The sequence below is a fragment of the Martes martes genome (assembly GCF_963455335.1).
Source record: "Martes martes genome assembly, chromosome: 9".
Taxonomy (NCBI): domain Eukaryota; kingdom Metazoa; phylum Chordata; class Mammalia; order Carnivora; family Mustelidae; genus Martes; species Martes martes.
In genome coordinates, this window is record NC_137896.1 from 84,997,929 (window position 1) to 85,013,164 (window position 15,236).

Sequence of the window (15,236 nt, forward strand, 5' to 3'; positions counted from 1 at the left end):
GAAACATCTTTTGCAACAGCTACTTGGTCTATGGAAGTTTTGCCTTCAACAAACATTTTTTGTTACCAAAAGATAAATAAACTAGCTGTTTATTTGACACTTTGTTAATCTGAAAAATTTCTGTTGGGTTGCTCCACTGAGATTTGAGGGTTGATTTGTTAACTACAGCTCAGTGTAAATAATAAAGAGCAGCTCTATTAAAAAAAATTTCCCTACTCTGGTAACTTAAAAAGACTGTAAGTTGGAGCGCCTGGGTGGCTCAGTGGGTTAAAGCCTCTGCCTTCGGCTCAGGTCATGATCCCAGGGTCCTGGGATCGAGCCCCACATTGGGCTCTCTGCTCAGCAGGAGCCTGCTTCCTCCTCTCTCTCTCTCTGCCTGCTTGTAATCTCTGTCAAATAAATAAATAAAATCTTAAAAAAAAAAAAAAAAAAAAAAAAAAAAAGACTGGGGGCGCCTGGGTGGCTCAGTTGTTGAGCATCTGCCTTCGGCTCCGGTCATGATCCCAGGGTCCTGGGATCAAGCCCCGCGTTGGGCTCCCTGCTCGGCAGGAAGCCTGCTTCTGACTTTCCCACTCCCCCTGCCTATGTTTCCTCTCTCACTGTCTCTCCCTATCAAAGAAATAAAATCTTAAAAAAAAAAAAAAAGACTATAAGTCAAATTCATTATCCATTAAATAGTTAAGGTCTAACTTTGCTATAAAGATATATAGAGGGGTATTATATATATACATACATATATAGGGATGTGTAAATAAAAGAAATTCTTGATACCAAGAATATCTGACTTACAGTGTGAGCACATTTCCAAAGGATAACTGGCCTCATTTCCCTGGAGAAAAGAAATAAATAATAATTAGTCACAAAACTGGCACAAATTTCTTTAAAAGGTTAAATATTTTGAGTTACAAAACATAGGGAAATAAGCCAAAAACCAAAGTAGCTAGATCTATAAATTAAGTTTTTTGGTATGAAAAAAATTATACAGTATGACAGAAAGAGCTCTTGAATCAAAGAGGCCTGAGCTGTGTGACTTATACAAACATTTGAGTAAAATTTATTTTAAATATTTTTAATGCCCTAAATATGTTGTATACCCAACTGTAACACACTGGAGACTATCAAGGCTCTAACCGAATTCAGTTGGGGACAGAGCTCAGAAAAAAGCTGCCACCTCTATTTAAATGAAGAGTTTTCTGAAACTGTAAAACTCTTTAAAGAAAAAACCAAAAACATTTATAATAAGTGCACTGAAACAATTTTCTATATGCTGTGCAATAAAATAAGAAAAATAGTCACTGGAAGGTGGGTCCAATGTAAGATAGCCAATTCAGGTTTTTTTCTTGAGAAATCTTATTTCAGTGGATAAACTTCATATTGATATAATTTATCTGAATTCCTAATTTATAAAATATGTAAAAGTAATCATCTGTTTTCTATACAGGATTCCATCTGAATCTATTTTAAGAAAAAAAAGAGTTCTAGGAAAACTACAGACCTGGCCCAAAGCCTACATTTAATAGTTCCTAAGGAACTGAGCCCAGGGAGATAAAGTACCTGGTGGATGATCACACCATTTGATTAGTGATAAAACCAAGAGTAGTTCTAAAACAGTAAAAACTTCGGTACAACAGACTAACATGAGATAAAAATCATGAAGATCTTTTTTTAAAGCTTTTACTTATTTATGACAGAGAGAGAGCGTGAGAGAGGGCACACAAGCACAGGGGAGCTGGAGAAGGAGAAGCAGGCTCCCCACTGAGGAGGGAGCCCAATATGGGGCTCAATTCCAGGATGCTGGGATTATGACCCAAACCAAAGGCAGATGCTTACAAACTGAGCCATCCAGGCACCCCAAAATCATGAAGATCTTTTAAAAAGTCTACAGAATTTAGGGGCCCCTGGGTGGCTCAACCAGTTAAGCATCCAACTCTTCATTTCGGCTCAGGTAATGCTCTCAGGGTCATGGGATCAAGCCCTGCACCTGGCTCTGGGCTCAACATAGAGTCTGCCTGTCCCTTTCCCTCTGCTGCTCCCCAGCTCCTCTCTGAAATAAGTAAATAAAGTCTTTGAAAAAAAAGTCTACAGAATTCAAAATAATGTAAATTAAGCTCTTAAAGTTCAGTGATAAAATCAGAGTAGCATGCATCCTATATTCATTCCATTTACCTAATCTTGACCCTGTCTAGCAGTGTACAATAGGATTAACATAAGAATATACTCATAAGAGATTAAGAAATTATTGAATACAGCCTGAAAAAATATTTTAGTTTGGGTCCTTAGCTTTTACTCTTGAAAGTATCTTATACTACATAAATTTGACATCTAAGAAAGGTTACCAGTAAATTAGCATCTTCAATTCTTATATCACCAATGATTAGTCTTTCCCTTGAAAAGTATGGCAGATAACTGCAATTTTTCAGAACTGGTTAATTTTAGGTTACTTTATCAAATATATATTAAAAATATAAGAAACAGCAAAAATTAATAAAACTTGATAGCAATGAGCAGAGACAATGTTTTTGCTTATTCTGCCCCTTACTTGATTTAACATCCTTACTATGATTCCTACCTTTGACTGCCTCACATATTTCATGCCTGAATTTTTAAAACACATTTTAATTTATAATTTAGGTTTTTTTTAAAGGTTTTATCTATTTATTTGAGAGAGAGAGGGAGCAAGCATAAGTAGGGGGAGCAGCAGGCAGAGGGAGAGGGAGAAGCAGGCTCCCTGCCAACCAGAAAGCAGGGTCCATCCTAGGATCACGACCTGAGGCCGAAGGTAGATGCTTTACCAACAAAGTGACTAAGCCACCCAAGGAGCCCCTTAAAATACACTTTAAAAAAACAAAACAAAACAAAAAACTTCATTCTACCTTAAGAATAAGTATGTTTCTTGAGAGGCTCTCAAAAAAAAGAATACAGGGGTGCCTGGGTGGCTCAGTGGGTTAGGCCTCTGCCTTTGGCTCAGGTCATGATCTCGGGGTCCTGGGATCTAGCCCCGCATAGGGCTCTCTGCTCAGCGGGGAGCCTGCTTCCCCCTCTTTCTCTCTGCCTGCCTCTCTGCCTACTTGTGATCTGTCAGATAAATAAATAAAATCTTTAAAAAAAAAAAAAGAATACAATAATACTTTGGATTGTCATTCTGAAGTGGGTTGGGTTTTTTTGTTTGGTTTGGTTTGTTTTGGTTTGGGTTTCTTTGATGATAATTATTAATATTACAATTGTCTTAAAAGTGAGGGCTTGGGGCACTGGCTGGCTCAGTCAGTAGAACATATGACTTTTTATTTCAGGGTCATGAGTTCAAGCCCCACGCTGGGTGTAGAGATTACTTAAATAAATAAATAAATACTTAAAAAAGAAAAAAAGAAGTGAGGGCAAAAAGGTCATATGGTAGTTTGGTAGTTTCAGGAACCAGGTCCTTGTTTCTTCAACCCACTGACTTTCATAATGTTATCAATTCTTTATAAATGATACCATCCATCCCCTATCTACATCATCCCCAGCTAGCCAGCATCCACAAAACCCAAGGACCAGCCCAGCTGGAGCCCTTCAGTGCTTATCCACTAACACTGAATGCCTCATCTGCCTCCCAAACTTAGAACCCATATATCCAAAAGACTACTTCAACCTCGACCTGTCTAATCTTGGGCCCAGCAAAAGTATCTTTCAAATATTAAGCCAAAATGCTTTCCCCAGATAACCAAAAACTAAGAGAATTGAGCTCCAATACACATGCACTACAAGAAATGTCACAAGAAAATTCTTCAGGCAGAAGAAAAATGACACTAAATGAAAATCTGGATCTAGACCAAGAAATGAAGATCACCAGAAATGGTAAACATGTTATGTAAATATAAAAGACTTTTTTCTCATTTTCAAATGTCTTTAAAATATAACTGACTGTTTAACACAAACATAATAAAAATGTATTCGGGGGTGTATAATGTATACTGCAGAAGTAAACCGTATGAAAAGAGCAGCACAAATGTGAGAGGAAGAATGATGCATGTTGTCAAGATCATACACTATGAGGGAAACATTACAATATTATTTGAAAGTAGAGCATAATATTGAAGATATGTATTACAAACCCTAGAGCAACCACTTTCTAATAAAAAGATAAATAAAATGGTACCATAAAGAATACTCAATCCAAAGGGAGGCAGATAAATAGGAAAAAAGAAACAAAAACAAAAGTGGAAAAAATTGAAAGTAAAATAGGACGGCAGATTTAAATCCAACGTTTTGAGAATGATACAATGTTATTAGGTGTATCACTCTAAGAACTACAATTAAAGAAGATTCACCTGTAGGAGTGTCTGGGTGTATCACCTTGTTAAGCATCCAACTCTTGATTTTGGCTGAGATCATGATCTCGGGTCCTGAGATTGAGCCCCAAGTCAGGATCCCTGCTCAGTGGAAAGTCTGCTTCTCTCACTCTCCCTCTGGACCCTGGCTCACAAACACACACAGGCAGTCTCTCTCTCTCTAAAATAAATCTTAGGGGCACCTGGGTGACTCAGTCGTTAAGCGTCTGCCTTCAGCTCAGATCATGAACCCGGGGTCCTGAGATGGAGCCCTGCCTCGGCCTCCCTGCTAGGCGGGAAACCTGCTTCTCCCTCTCCCATTCCCCGTGCTTTTGTTACCTCTCTTGCTGTCTCCCTGTCAAATAAACAAATAAAATCTTTTTTATAAATAAATAAATAAAATTTAAAAAAAAAAAACGGAAAATGCAACTGTATGCTATCTACAAGAAGCCTACTTTAAAAACAGGACAGAGCTAGATGAGCCCTTCACCTGTGGAATCTGATGCTATCTGTAGACAGATGGTGTCAGAATTGAGTTGAATTATTGGATATCCAGCTGATGTGCAGATATTGTATGTATATGTGAGGAACTCCCACCACCACACTATAATTAAATCTACAAATACACACACAGGAACAGAGCTTCAAAATAAATGAAATCAAACACTTTCAAGAACTGAAGGGCAAACAGTCAATCATTTTGGAGATTTTAATATTTCTCTCACAGTAACTGACAGAAAACAAGTAAAACAGCAACAAAAAATCAACAACACACTATCAACTAACAGCAGAATGTTCTTTTCCAGGGCACATGAAACAATCATAAAGACATTCTTCTGAGTCTAAAAAAGTCTCAATAGAAAGGTCTAAAATCATGCAGAATATATTCTCCCAGTAGGATGTAATTAAACTAGAAAGGTATTTAGGAATATTCGAATTTGGACAATTCTAAATAATAACCCATGAGTCACAGAGGAAATGACAAGAGAAATCAGAAAATATTTTGCATAGAATGAAAACAGAACCTATCAGAATTTATGGGATACAGGTTAAACAGTGTTTTGAGGAAAATGCTGTTACAAGAGAAGGTCCAAAACAAAATAATTGTTCCTAAAGTAAAAAGCTAGAAAAAGAATAAGTCAAATCAAGAGAAAACAAGAAAGAAAAAAAAATGAGAAATTAATAAAATAGAAGTAGACTAACAAGAAAAATCAATAAAGACAAAAACCCATTTTTGGGAAAAGATCAATAAGTAAGCCCCCAGGCAAATCAACACAAATCCCATAGACACTAAAAGAAAAATAAAGGAATTTTCTAAATGTTATGAAAACAAAATTTTATAATTCAGATGAATGGACAAGTCTCTTGAAAGACAGTATATGACAAAACTAACCCAAGATAAAAGAGAAAAGCTGAACAGCTCTATAGTTTTTTATTAAAATATACTGAATTTTGGGGCGCCTGGGTGGCTCAGTGGGTTAAGCCTCTGCCTTCAGCTCAGGTCATGAGAAGGTCCTGGGACAGAGTCTCACAGCGGGTTCTCTGCTTAGCGGGGAGCCTGTTTCCCTCCCTCTCTCTTTCTGCCTGCCTCTCTGCCTACTTGTGATCTCTGTCAAATAAATAAAATCTTAAAAAAAAAAAAATACACTGAATTTGAGTTAAAAACTTTCCTAGAAAGAAAACTACAGACCCGGATGGCTTCACTGGTCAATTTGATCATATATTCGAAGTAAAAAACATGCCAACCCTGCACAAGTTCTTTCAGAAAGCAGAAGGGGAAAGGAATAGTTCTCAACTCATTTCATGAGGCCAATATTACGCTCACCAAAATCAGACAATAACATTACAAAAAAGAAAACTATACTCCCATACTTCTTCATGACAATGGATGCGAAAATCCTTAACAATATTTAAGCAAATCCAGAAAAAAATTTTAAAAAATAAAATTTCATATATGAGGAATATCCCAGCAATGTAAGGTTGGTTTAATATTCTAAATCAATGTGATTCACTACACTGACTAAAAAGAAAAAACACCATATGATCATCTCAATAAATACTATAAAAGCATCTGACAAATTTCAACACCTACTCATGATAAAAAAAAGAACCACAATCCAGCAAGCAAAGGATCTTCCTCAATCTATAAAGGCTATCTACAAAAAGCCTACAGTTAACATCATACTTAATATGGTGAAAGACTAAATGCCTTCTCCCTCAGATAAGGAACATGGTAAGATATCTGCACTAGTGCAATGAGGCAAGAGAGAAGAAATAAAAGGCATATAGACTGGAAAAAGGAAGTTAAACTGCCTTTACTTGCAGATAACATGATTGCGTCTGTACGTAAAATACTAAACAAACTGCAAAAGACTATCAGAACTAATAAATGAATGAAGCAAAGTCACCCAATACAAGGTGTATATAAAAATCAAATGCATTTCCATAAAGACCTAAGGAGCCAAACAATTTGAAAAAGAAGAACAATGTTAAAGGAGTTACACTATCTGACTTAAAGAATTATTATAAAGCTAGAGTTGTCAATAAAGTGATATCGGCAGAAGACTAGACATAAAGATCAATGCAACAGAATAAAATGTAAAACACACACACAGGGGCACCTGGGTGGCTCAGGTGTTAAGCATCTGCCTTCGGCTCAGGTCATGATCCCAGGGTCCTGGGACTGAGCCCTACATTGGGCTCCCTGCTCTACGGGTAGCCTGCTTCTCCCTCTCCCACTCCCCCTCCCACTCCCTCTCCCACTCCCTCCCTCTTTCGCTGTCAAATAAATAAACATAAAATCGTAAAAAAAAAAAAAAAAAAAAAGATCACACAGACACAAAGTTAAGTTGTTTTTGACAAAAAGGTGTCCAGGTAATTCAATGGGGGGGGGGAAAAACCTTTTCAACAAATTATGCTAGAACAAATGAGTATATTTAAAAAAGGAAAAGAAAAAAACACTCGAGTAGATATTTTATAACAAAAGATATAGGCAGGGGTGCATGGGTGGATCAGTCAGTTAAGCGTCTGCCCTCAGCTCAGATTATGATCCCAGGGTCCTGGGATTGAGCCCCACGAAGGGAATCCCTGCTCAGCGGGGAGCCTGCTTCTTCCTCTCCTCCCCACTCATGCTCTCTGTCACTATTTCTGTCTTTCTCTCTCTAATAAATAAACCTTAAAAAAAAAACAGACACAGCAAATAAGCAAGATGAAAAGATGTTTCACATCATTAGACATTAGTGAAATGCAAATTAAAACTACAATTAGATACCACAATACTTGCAACTAGTATATATATATATGCCTATAATTTTAAAACTGGCATACCAAATGTTGCTGAAAATGTAGAACAAATGGTTATGTGCTAGGCAGAATTCTAAGACAGTCCCCTCTGAAATTCCCAACCCTAGGTATACAAACATCTTTTCCCAGTTATTCAAATAATAATCTAGGTACTGGCTCAAAGGGATTTTGTACATGTAATTTTGGTTCCACACCAGCTGACCTTAGGATAACATTATTAGGGTGGACCTGTTCTAATCTCAAGAGCTTTCTTAAAAGCAAAGAGGGGAAGTAAGAGATTCAAACCATGAGAATTCAAGACCAGGGAGTGCACCACATGCCACTGAGTGCAGGCAGCTTCTAAAGGCTGAGTGTAGCCTCCAGCTGACAAGTGAACAAGGAAACAGAGATCTCAATCCTACAACAGCAAGAAACTGAATTCTGCCAACAACCTAAATGAGCCTGGAAACAGATCCTTCCCCAAAACCTCCAGACAAGAGCTCACTCTGGTCAACACCTGGATTTCAGCCTTCGGATTCCCTGAAAAGAGACCCCATTTGAACTTTGACTTACAGAACTATGAAATAATAACTAGGTGCTGTTTTAAGCCACCTGTTTTAAGGGAATTTGTAACACTGCAACAGTAATTAACACCCAGACATACAGTATATGTGGCTAAAAGTAAAAATGTCAACATAACATATGTTGGTGAAGATATGGAACAAATGAAATTTTTATATATTGCTGGTGGAAACCCCAAATGACACAGCCATTTTGGAAGAGTTTGACGGATTCTGAATAGTAAGTTTCATATAACATTCAGAAATGAAAACATGTCCACGCAAAGATTTGTACACATGTCCACAGAAGCTCTGTTAACAGCCCAAATAAGAAGCAACTTAAATGTCCATCAACTGTCAAATGGATAAACTGTGGCATATCCAGACAATGGAGTACTAAGGAAAAGGAAAAGACAACTTATACACACAACAACATAAATGAATCTTGAGGCGCCTGGGTGGCTCAGTCAGTCGTTAAGGGTCTGCCTTCAGCTCAGGTCTGATCCCAGGGTCCTGGGACTGAGCCCCCCGCATCAGGCCCTGCTCAATGGGAAGCTTGCTTCTCCCTCTCCCACTCCCCCTGCTTGTGTTCCCTCTGTCATTGTGTCTCTGTCAAATAAATAAATAAAATCTTTTTAAAAAAATAAATAAATGAGTGAATCTCAAAAGCAGTAAGTGAAAGAAACCAGGTACAAAAGGTTACATGCTGCATGATCCCATTTATAAATAGTACAGTTACCAAAAGATCAGGGGTTGCCAGGGGTTAAGAGGGTCAGTGAAAAGGGGTAGCAGGTAACATTTTAGGGTGACAGAAATGTTCTACACATCTTGATTGTTGTGATGCTTACAAAACTATACATCTGTCAAGACATGTTAACTGTACACTTAAAATTGGTTAATTTTATTTATGTAAGTTATACCTCAATAAAGCTGTTTTTTTCCCCCATTTATTTGAGTGAGAGAAAGAGTGTGTGCATGATGATCAAAGGGAGGGGAGAGAATCTCAAGTAGATTCCCCACTGAGTGTGGAGCCCCACACAGGGCCCGATCTCATGGCCCATGAGATCACAGCCTGAGCCGAAACCAAGAGCTGGACACTCAACTGAGCCACCCAGGCGCCCCTAAAGCTTGTTTTTAAAAACTCAGTAGGAGTCTCAAGTATAATGGAATTGCTTCATAACTCATAGATTTAAATTCCTACTTTTTTTTATTTGAAATATCTCATCACTTTCTTTAAAATAGTAAATTTCCTGTCATACTATTATTCACAATCAAAGTATATGGATTTTTGTTTTTGTAACTTACACACTCATTTCAAGGTAGCAAATTATGTATTTTCAGATTAATTTTACAATATCATGAGAAATCAGAAACTTATAGTAATCTTGATCCTTATAATTCTTTCATCCTTTACTTAGTCCTCTTCTCAGATCTCTAATTCCATGAAGGCAGTAATTGTTTTATTATCTTTTGATACTCCTTGCCAGATTTAACACTGTCCTTAACTTATGTAAGGAAGTATTTTAGAGGTGCATGTAAAAATCCATACAGCCTTAAGAAACTTGGTTTAAGTTGCATGTTAAGCGTCAATGTATTACACAACATGGTTAGATTAAGGACATATTAAGAGATTCAATAAATTCTTTTAAAAATTCAGTTATTAAAGAACTTTAGATTTCTGCTTTCCTTAATGCTCACTTTTCATAGTGAGTATCTATTAAGCATCTGAATCTCCGTACACTTTAAATAAGCAAGCGGTACTCTAATACATAAGTAGCATTTATAGTTCCCAAGAAGAGCCTATAACCAAATAAGACAATGTTGTCACCTCTTAAAGTCTCCTAAAGATAAATGTCTACATAATCTGACAGCAGGCCCTTCGAAAATAGTCTAAACTTTACAGCATGCATCTATAAAATTTATTTTTATTCTCTCACATCTAGACATTTTAAGATCAAAGTAACTCTAAACAAAAGGAGATAAGAGATCCAAAAATACTTTCTTCATTTCTTTCCAGAAAATTTTAGAAATTATATTTCTGTTCCTCCTGATTTAATGTGTATTAAAATTGATAATCATAAAACAGTAAATTTTAAAAATACTAAAAATATGGACTTGAAGGTTAGAATACAAATGTTTTCATCTGCTGAAAGACAAAGTTTGCCCACTTCCCACAGTTAATGTAATTTTTTTTTTTAAGATTTTATTTATTTGCCAGAGAGAGAGAGAGAGAGCAAGCACAGGCAGGCAGAGTGGTAGCAGAGGCAGAAGGAGAAGCAGGCTCCCTGCCGAGCAAGGAGCCCGATGTGGGACTCGATCCCAGGACGCTGGGATCGTGACCTGAGCCGAAGGCAGCCGCTTAACCAACTGAGCCACCCAGGTGTCCCGTTAATGTAATTTTTATAAGGAAATCAATTTCTAGGGTAAAAATCACTGACCATCTTAATGCTCCAGGACAGATATTCCTTAATTTCAGAAGTATAAAACAAGGTGTGAAACTGTGGATGGGTAAATTTGGGTGAAAGGAAGTGGAAAGATCAAAGGAAAGAAGCAAGAGATAAAAAATCGCTGGTTATCAGTAGACTTCAAGGACTCTTCCAAGTCTCTGCATCAAGCTGAGTTCACGAGTACCCCTCACTCTAGACACTGATTTCTCCATGCAGGAAATAAGAAAATTTGACTAGATGATTTCAAGGGGTCCTTTCCAGCTGTGTTTTGGGTTTGTGGTGGTTTGTTTTTTGGTGTTTTTGTTTTGTTTTGTTTTGGACTACTAATGAAGATGCTACAAGGGGAGGGAGGGAGAACGGGAGAGAGAACACAATGTCAAGAAATGCCTTCAAGCATCCTGTTGGTCCAGGAGACAAAAATTTCCCAAGAATATGCTTAACTTTGTATTATGTTCTTTTGTAGGCCAGTAAACAATCAGTATAAGAAAAGAAAGGCCGGGCTACCTGGGTGGCTGAGTCAGTTAAGTCTCTGCCTTCAGCTCAGGTCATGATCCCAGGGTCCTGGGATAGAGCCCCACATTGGGCTCCCTGCTCAGAGGATAGTCTGCTTCTCCCTCTCCCTCTGCACCCCCCACCCCCGCCCATGCTCTTCTGTCCGAGAGAGAAGAGCACTCTCTCTCAAATAAACAAAACCTTAAAAAAAGAAAAAAAAGGCAATGAATCTCAGAGGCAGAGTTGTTAGCAATACAAATCAAACATGACCTTGCTTGTGGCAACAAATCTGGCACCAGGGGTCTTATGGATACTCTATAAAAATTAGTTATGATGCTATCATATGGCAGAAATGTTCATTAACACAGTATGCCATTGTTAAACAGTGACTAGTTTTCCAAAAGGAGTCAATAACATCTATACTTGTCAAATTATTTTAGGAGGAAAATAAAACTCTAAAATTTTCTAGACTGATAAATGTTGCCAAAATTATACTCTGTAACTTCACCTAGCCAGTGTTTGAGGGTACATAATATGTTAACTATTTCAAAGACCCTACTGCATAAAAAGACCCTACCACCACATGATGGGGCCTGAAATAGTGATACATATTATTCAATCTCACAGTTTAAAATTTGTCCATTGAATAGTATCTAACCTAACCAATCCTATTTGTCTTTTCCACCCAAAACTAACCATGATTTTTGTATGTTTATCTTGTATCCTACAATCTTGCTGAACTCATTTATTAGTTCTATTTTTTATTATAGATTTCCCAGAATTTTCTATATAGACAATCATGTCATCTGCAAATAGGGAGTTTTCTTCCTTTCCAATCTGTATGCCTTTATTTTTTTCTTGCCTTATTCCAGTGCGTAGAACTTTTATCACTGTGTTGAAAGACTGGTGAGAGCAGGTTTACCTTGTTACTGATCCTATAGGAAAAGCATTCAGTCTTTACCATTAAGTATAATGTTACCTATAGATTTATATAGATATTCCTTATCCAACTGAGTTAGTTCCCCCATACATATTTATTTTTTTAAAGAAACTATGAATGGGTCCTGAATTTTACTAAATGCCATTTTCCATCAAATTATGTGATCATGTGATTTTTCTTTAGCTGTTAATACGGTGGTATATATATATTGAGCTTCAAATGGTGAACCAGCTGTGTATCTGTGCAGTGACACATACTTGCTAATGGTATTCAATTTTTTTCCCATACTGCTTAATTTTCTTTACCATTTTCTTAAATTTTTTGCATTACATATGGGTAAATTGATAGTTTTTGTACTGCTTTTTGGAGGGGGTATCAAGGTAATAGGGACTATTCAGATTATTTCATTATTTCATTCATATTGGGTGAAGGGTGATAGTATGTGTTTTTCAAGGAACTGGTCCATTTTATCAAAGTTGTCAAAATTATGTATGAGTTGTTCATCGTATCTCCATATTATCTTTTCCATGTCTGAAGGGCCCATGGTAATACCCTACACATCATTCCTGATACTGATAACTTGTTTCCTCTTCTAATCCTCCCAGTCTTGGTAGAGGCTTGTCAATTTATTTATCTTTCTGAAGAACCATCGATATTCTGGTTTTAGTCTTCAACTCCATTGATTTCTGTTTTTATCTTTATTTTCTTCTTGCTTGCTTTAGGTAGATCTTGCTTTTTTTTTTTTTTTTTAAGATTTTATTTACTTATTTGGGAGAGAGAGTATGTAAATGAGATTGAGAACACAGGCTGGTGGGAGAAGCAGACGCCCCACTAAGCAGGGAGCCCAATGTGGGGCTATTCCCCAGGACCTTGGATCATGACCTGAGCTGAAGGCAGACGCTTAACCAACTGAGCCACCCAGGTGCCCCTTGATTTTGCTTCTCTTTTTTTTTTCTTCAGGTTCTTGAGATGGGTGCTCAGATTTACACTTTTTCCCTCTTTTCTAAAATGTGCATATAGTGCTAAAAGTTTCCTTCTCAGCACAGCTTTACCTACATCCCACAAATTTCAGTACATTGTATTCTTTTTTTTTTTTTTTAAAGATTTATTTATTTGAGAGAGAGAGCGAGAGGGAGGGAGGGAGACAGAGAGAGCACAGCAGGGGGAGAGACAGAGGAAAAGCAGGCTCCCCACTGAGCAAGGAGCTGGATGTAGGACTGGATCCTAAGACCCCAGGACTGTGACCAGAGCTGAAGGCAGATGCTTGACAAACAGAACCACCCTGGCACCCTCAGTGGGTTGTATTTTTTTTTCCCCACTATAGTTATTCTCCAGTGCACGGAAACATAGAAAATACTTATTAATAAATATTTTTGAATTATCACTGAAATATGCTTTTATAATTTACAAAGTAAATCCCTTTTTGTAATTTCTTTGAAAAAATGTATTATGTTCCAAACAACTGTTATATGAACTTTAAACAGAGTCCATTTGCCAATTAATCTTCCTTTTTACGCCAACCTAAAATTTTCCAGGACTGAAACTGAGTGTATGTCCAAAAAGTTAAGAATGATATCTTAACAAAGTGTCTGGTCCACTGTAAGCAATTAATGAAAAGGATTTAAGAATAAGATTTCATTCCCAAAGGTGTAAGACACCTCTCAAGTAGCAACAGACACATGATAAAAGCTTTATTAAAGCAGAGATCTTTCTGAAAGTGTAGGTTTGCAAAAACAAACAAAAACCTGCTGGCTCTTTTCATCTGGTTTGACTTCTAACAATTACATTATTTTCATCAAATTAAGACAATTCTTTTTCTTTTTTTTTTTTTTTAATTTTTTATTTTAATAAACATATAATGTATTTTTATCCCCAGGGGTACAGGTCTGTGAATCATCTGGTTTACACATTTCACAGCACTCATCATAGCCCATACCCTCCCCAATGTCCATTTCCCCACCACCCTCTCCCGTCCCCCTTCCCCCCCGCAACCCTCAGTCTGTTTCTTGAGATTGAGTCTTTTATGGTTTGTCTCCCTCCCAATCCCATCTTTTCATTTTTTCTTTTCCTACCTCCCCCCAAACCCCCCCACCTTGCATCTCCCCTTCCTCATATCAAAGAGATCATATGATAGTTATATTTCTCCGATTGACTTATTTCGCTAAGCATGATACCCTCTAGTTCCATCCACGTCGTCGCAAATGGCAAGATTTCATGTCTTTTGATGGCTGCATAGTATTCCATTGTGTATATATACCACCTCTTCTTTATCCATTCATCTGTTGATGGACATCTAGGCGCTTTCCACAGTTTGGCTATTGTGGACATTGCTGCTATAAACATTCGGGTGCACGTGCCCCTTCGGAGCACCACGTTTGTATCTTTAGGATATATACCCAGTAGTGCAATTGCTGGGTCGTAGGGTAGCTCTATTTTCAGTTTTTTGAGGAACCTCCACACTGTTTTCCAGAGTGGTTGCACCAGTTTGCATTCCCACCAACAGTGTAGGAGGGTTCCCCTCTCTCCGCATCCTCGCCAGCATCTGTCATTTCTTGACTTGTTAATTTTAGCCATTCTGACTGGTGTGAGGTGGTATCTCATTGTGGTTTTGATTTGTATTTCCCTGATGCCGAGTGATGTGGAGCATTTTTTCATGTGTCTGTTGGCCATCTGGATGTCTTCCTTGCAGAAATGTCTGTTCATGTCCTCTGCCCATTTCTTGACTGGATTATTTGTTCTTTGGGTATTGAGTTTGATAAGCTCTTTATAGATTTTGGATACGAGCCCTTTATCTGATATGTCATTTGCAAATATCTTCTCCCATTCTGTCAGTTGTCTTTTGGTTTTGTTTACTGTTTCCTTTGCTGTGCAAAAGCTTTTAATCTTGATGAAATCCCAATAGTTCATTTTTGCCCTTGCTTCTGTTGCCTTTGGCGATGTTCCTAGGAAGAAGTTGCTGCGGTTGAGGTCAAAGAGGTTGCTGCCTGCATTGTCCTCAAGGATTTTGATAGATTCCTTTCGCACATTGAGGTCCTTCATCCACTTTGAGTCTATTTTCGTGTGTGGTGTAAGGAAATAGTCCAATTTCATTTTTCTGCATGTGGCTGTCCAATTTTCCCAGCACCATTTGTTGAAGAGGCTGTCTTTTTTCCATTGGATATTCTTTCCTGCTTTGTCGAAGATTAGTTGACCATAGAGTTGAGGGTCT

The 15,236-nt window shown here is 37.6% G+C and overlaps 1 protein-coding gene across 1 annotated transcript in view; it reads right to left on the bottom strand.

Moving 5' to 3' along the window:
- PPP3R1 (protein phosphatase 3 regulatory subunit B, alpha) overlaps positions 1-15,236 on the bottom strand; it is a 74,953-nt gene that overhangs the window by 37,720 nt on the left and 21,997 nt on the right. Inside the window, exon 2 of the mRNA XM_080813778.1 lies at positions 790-829. Within this exon, the coding sequence (XP_080669904.1) occupies positions 790-829 (40 nt within the window). The remainder of the gene's footprint in view (positions 1-789; positions 830-15,236) is intronic.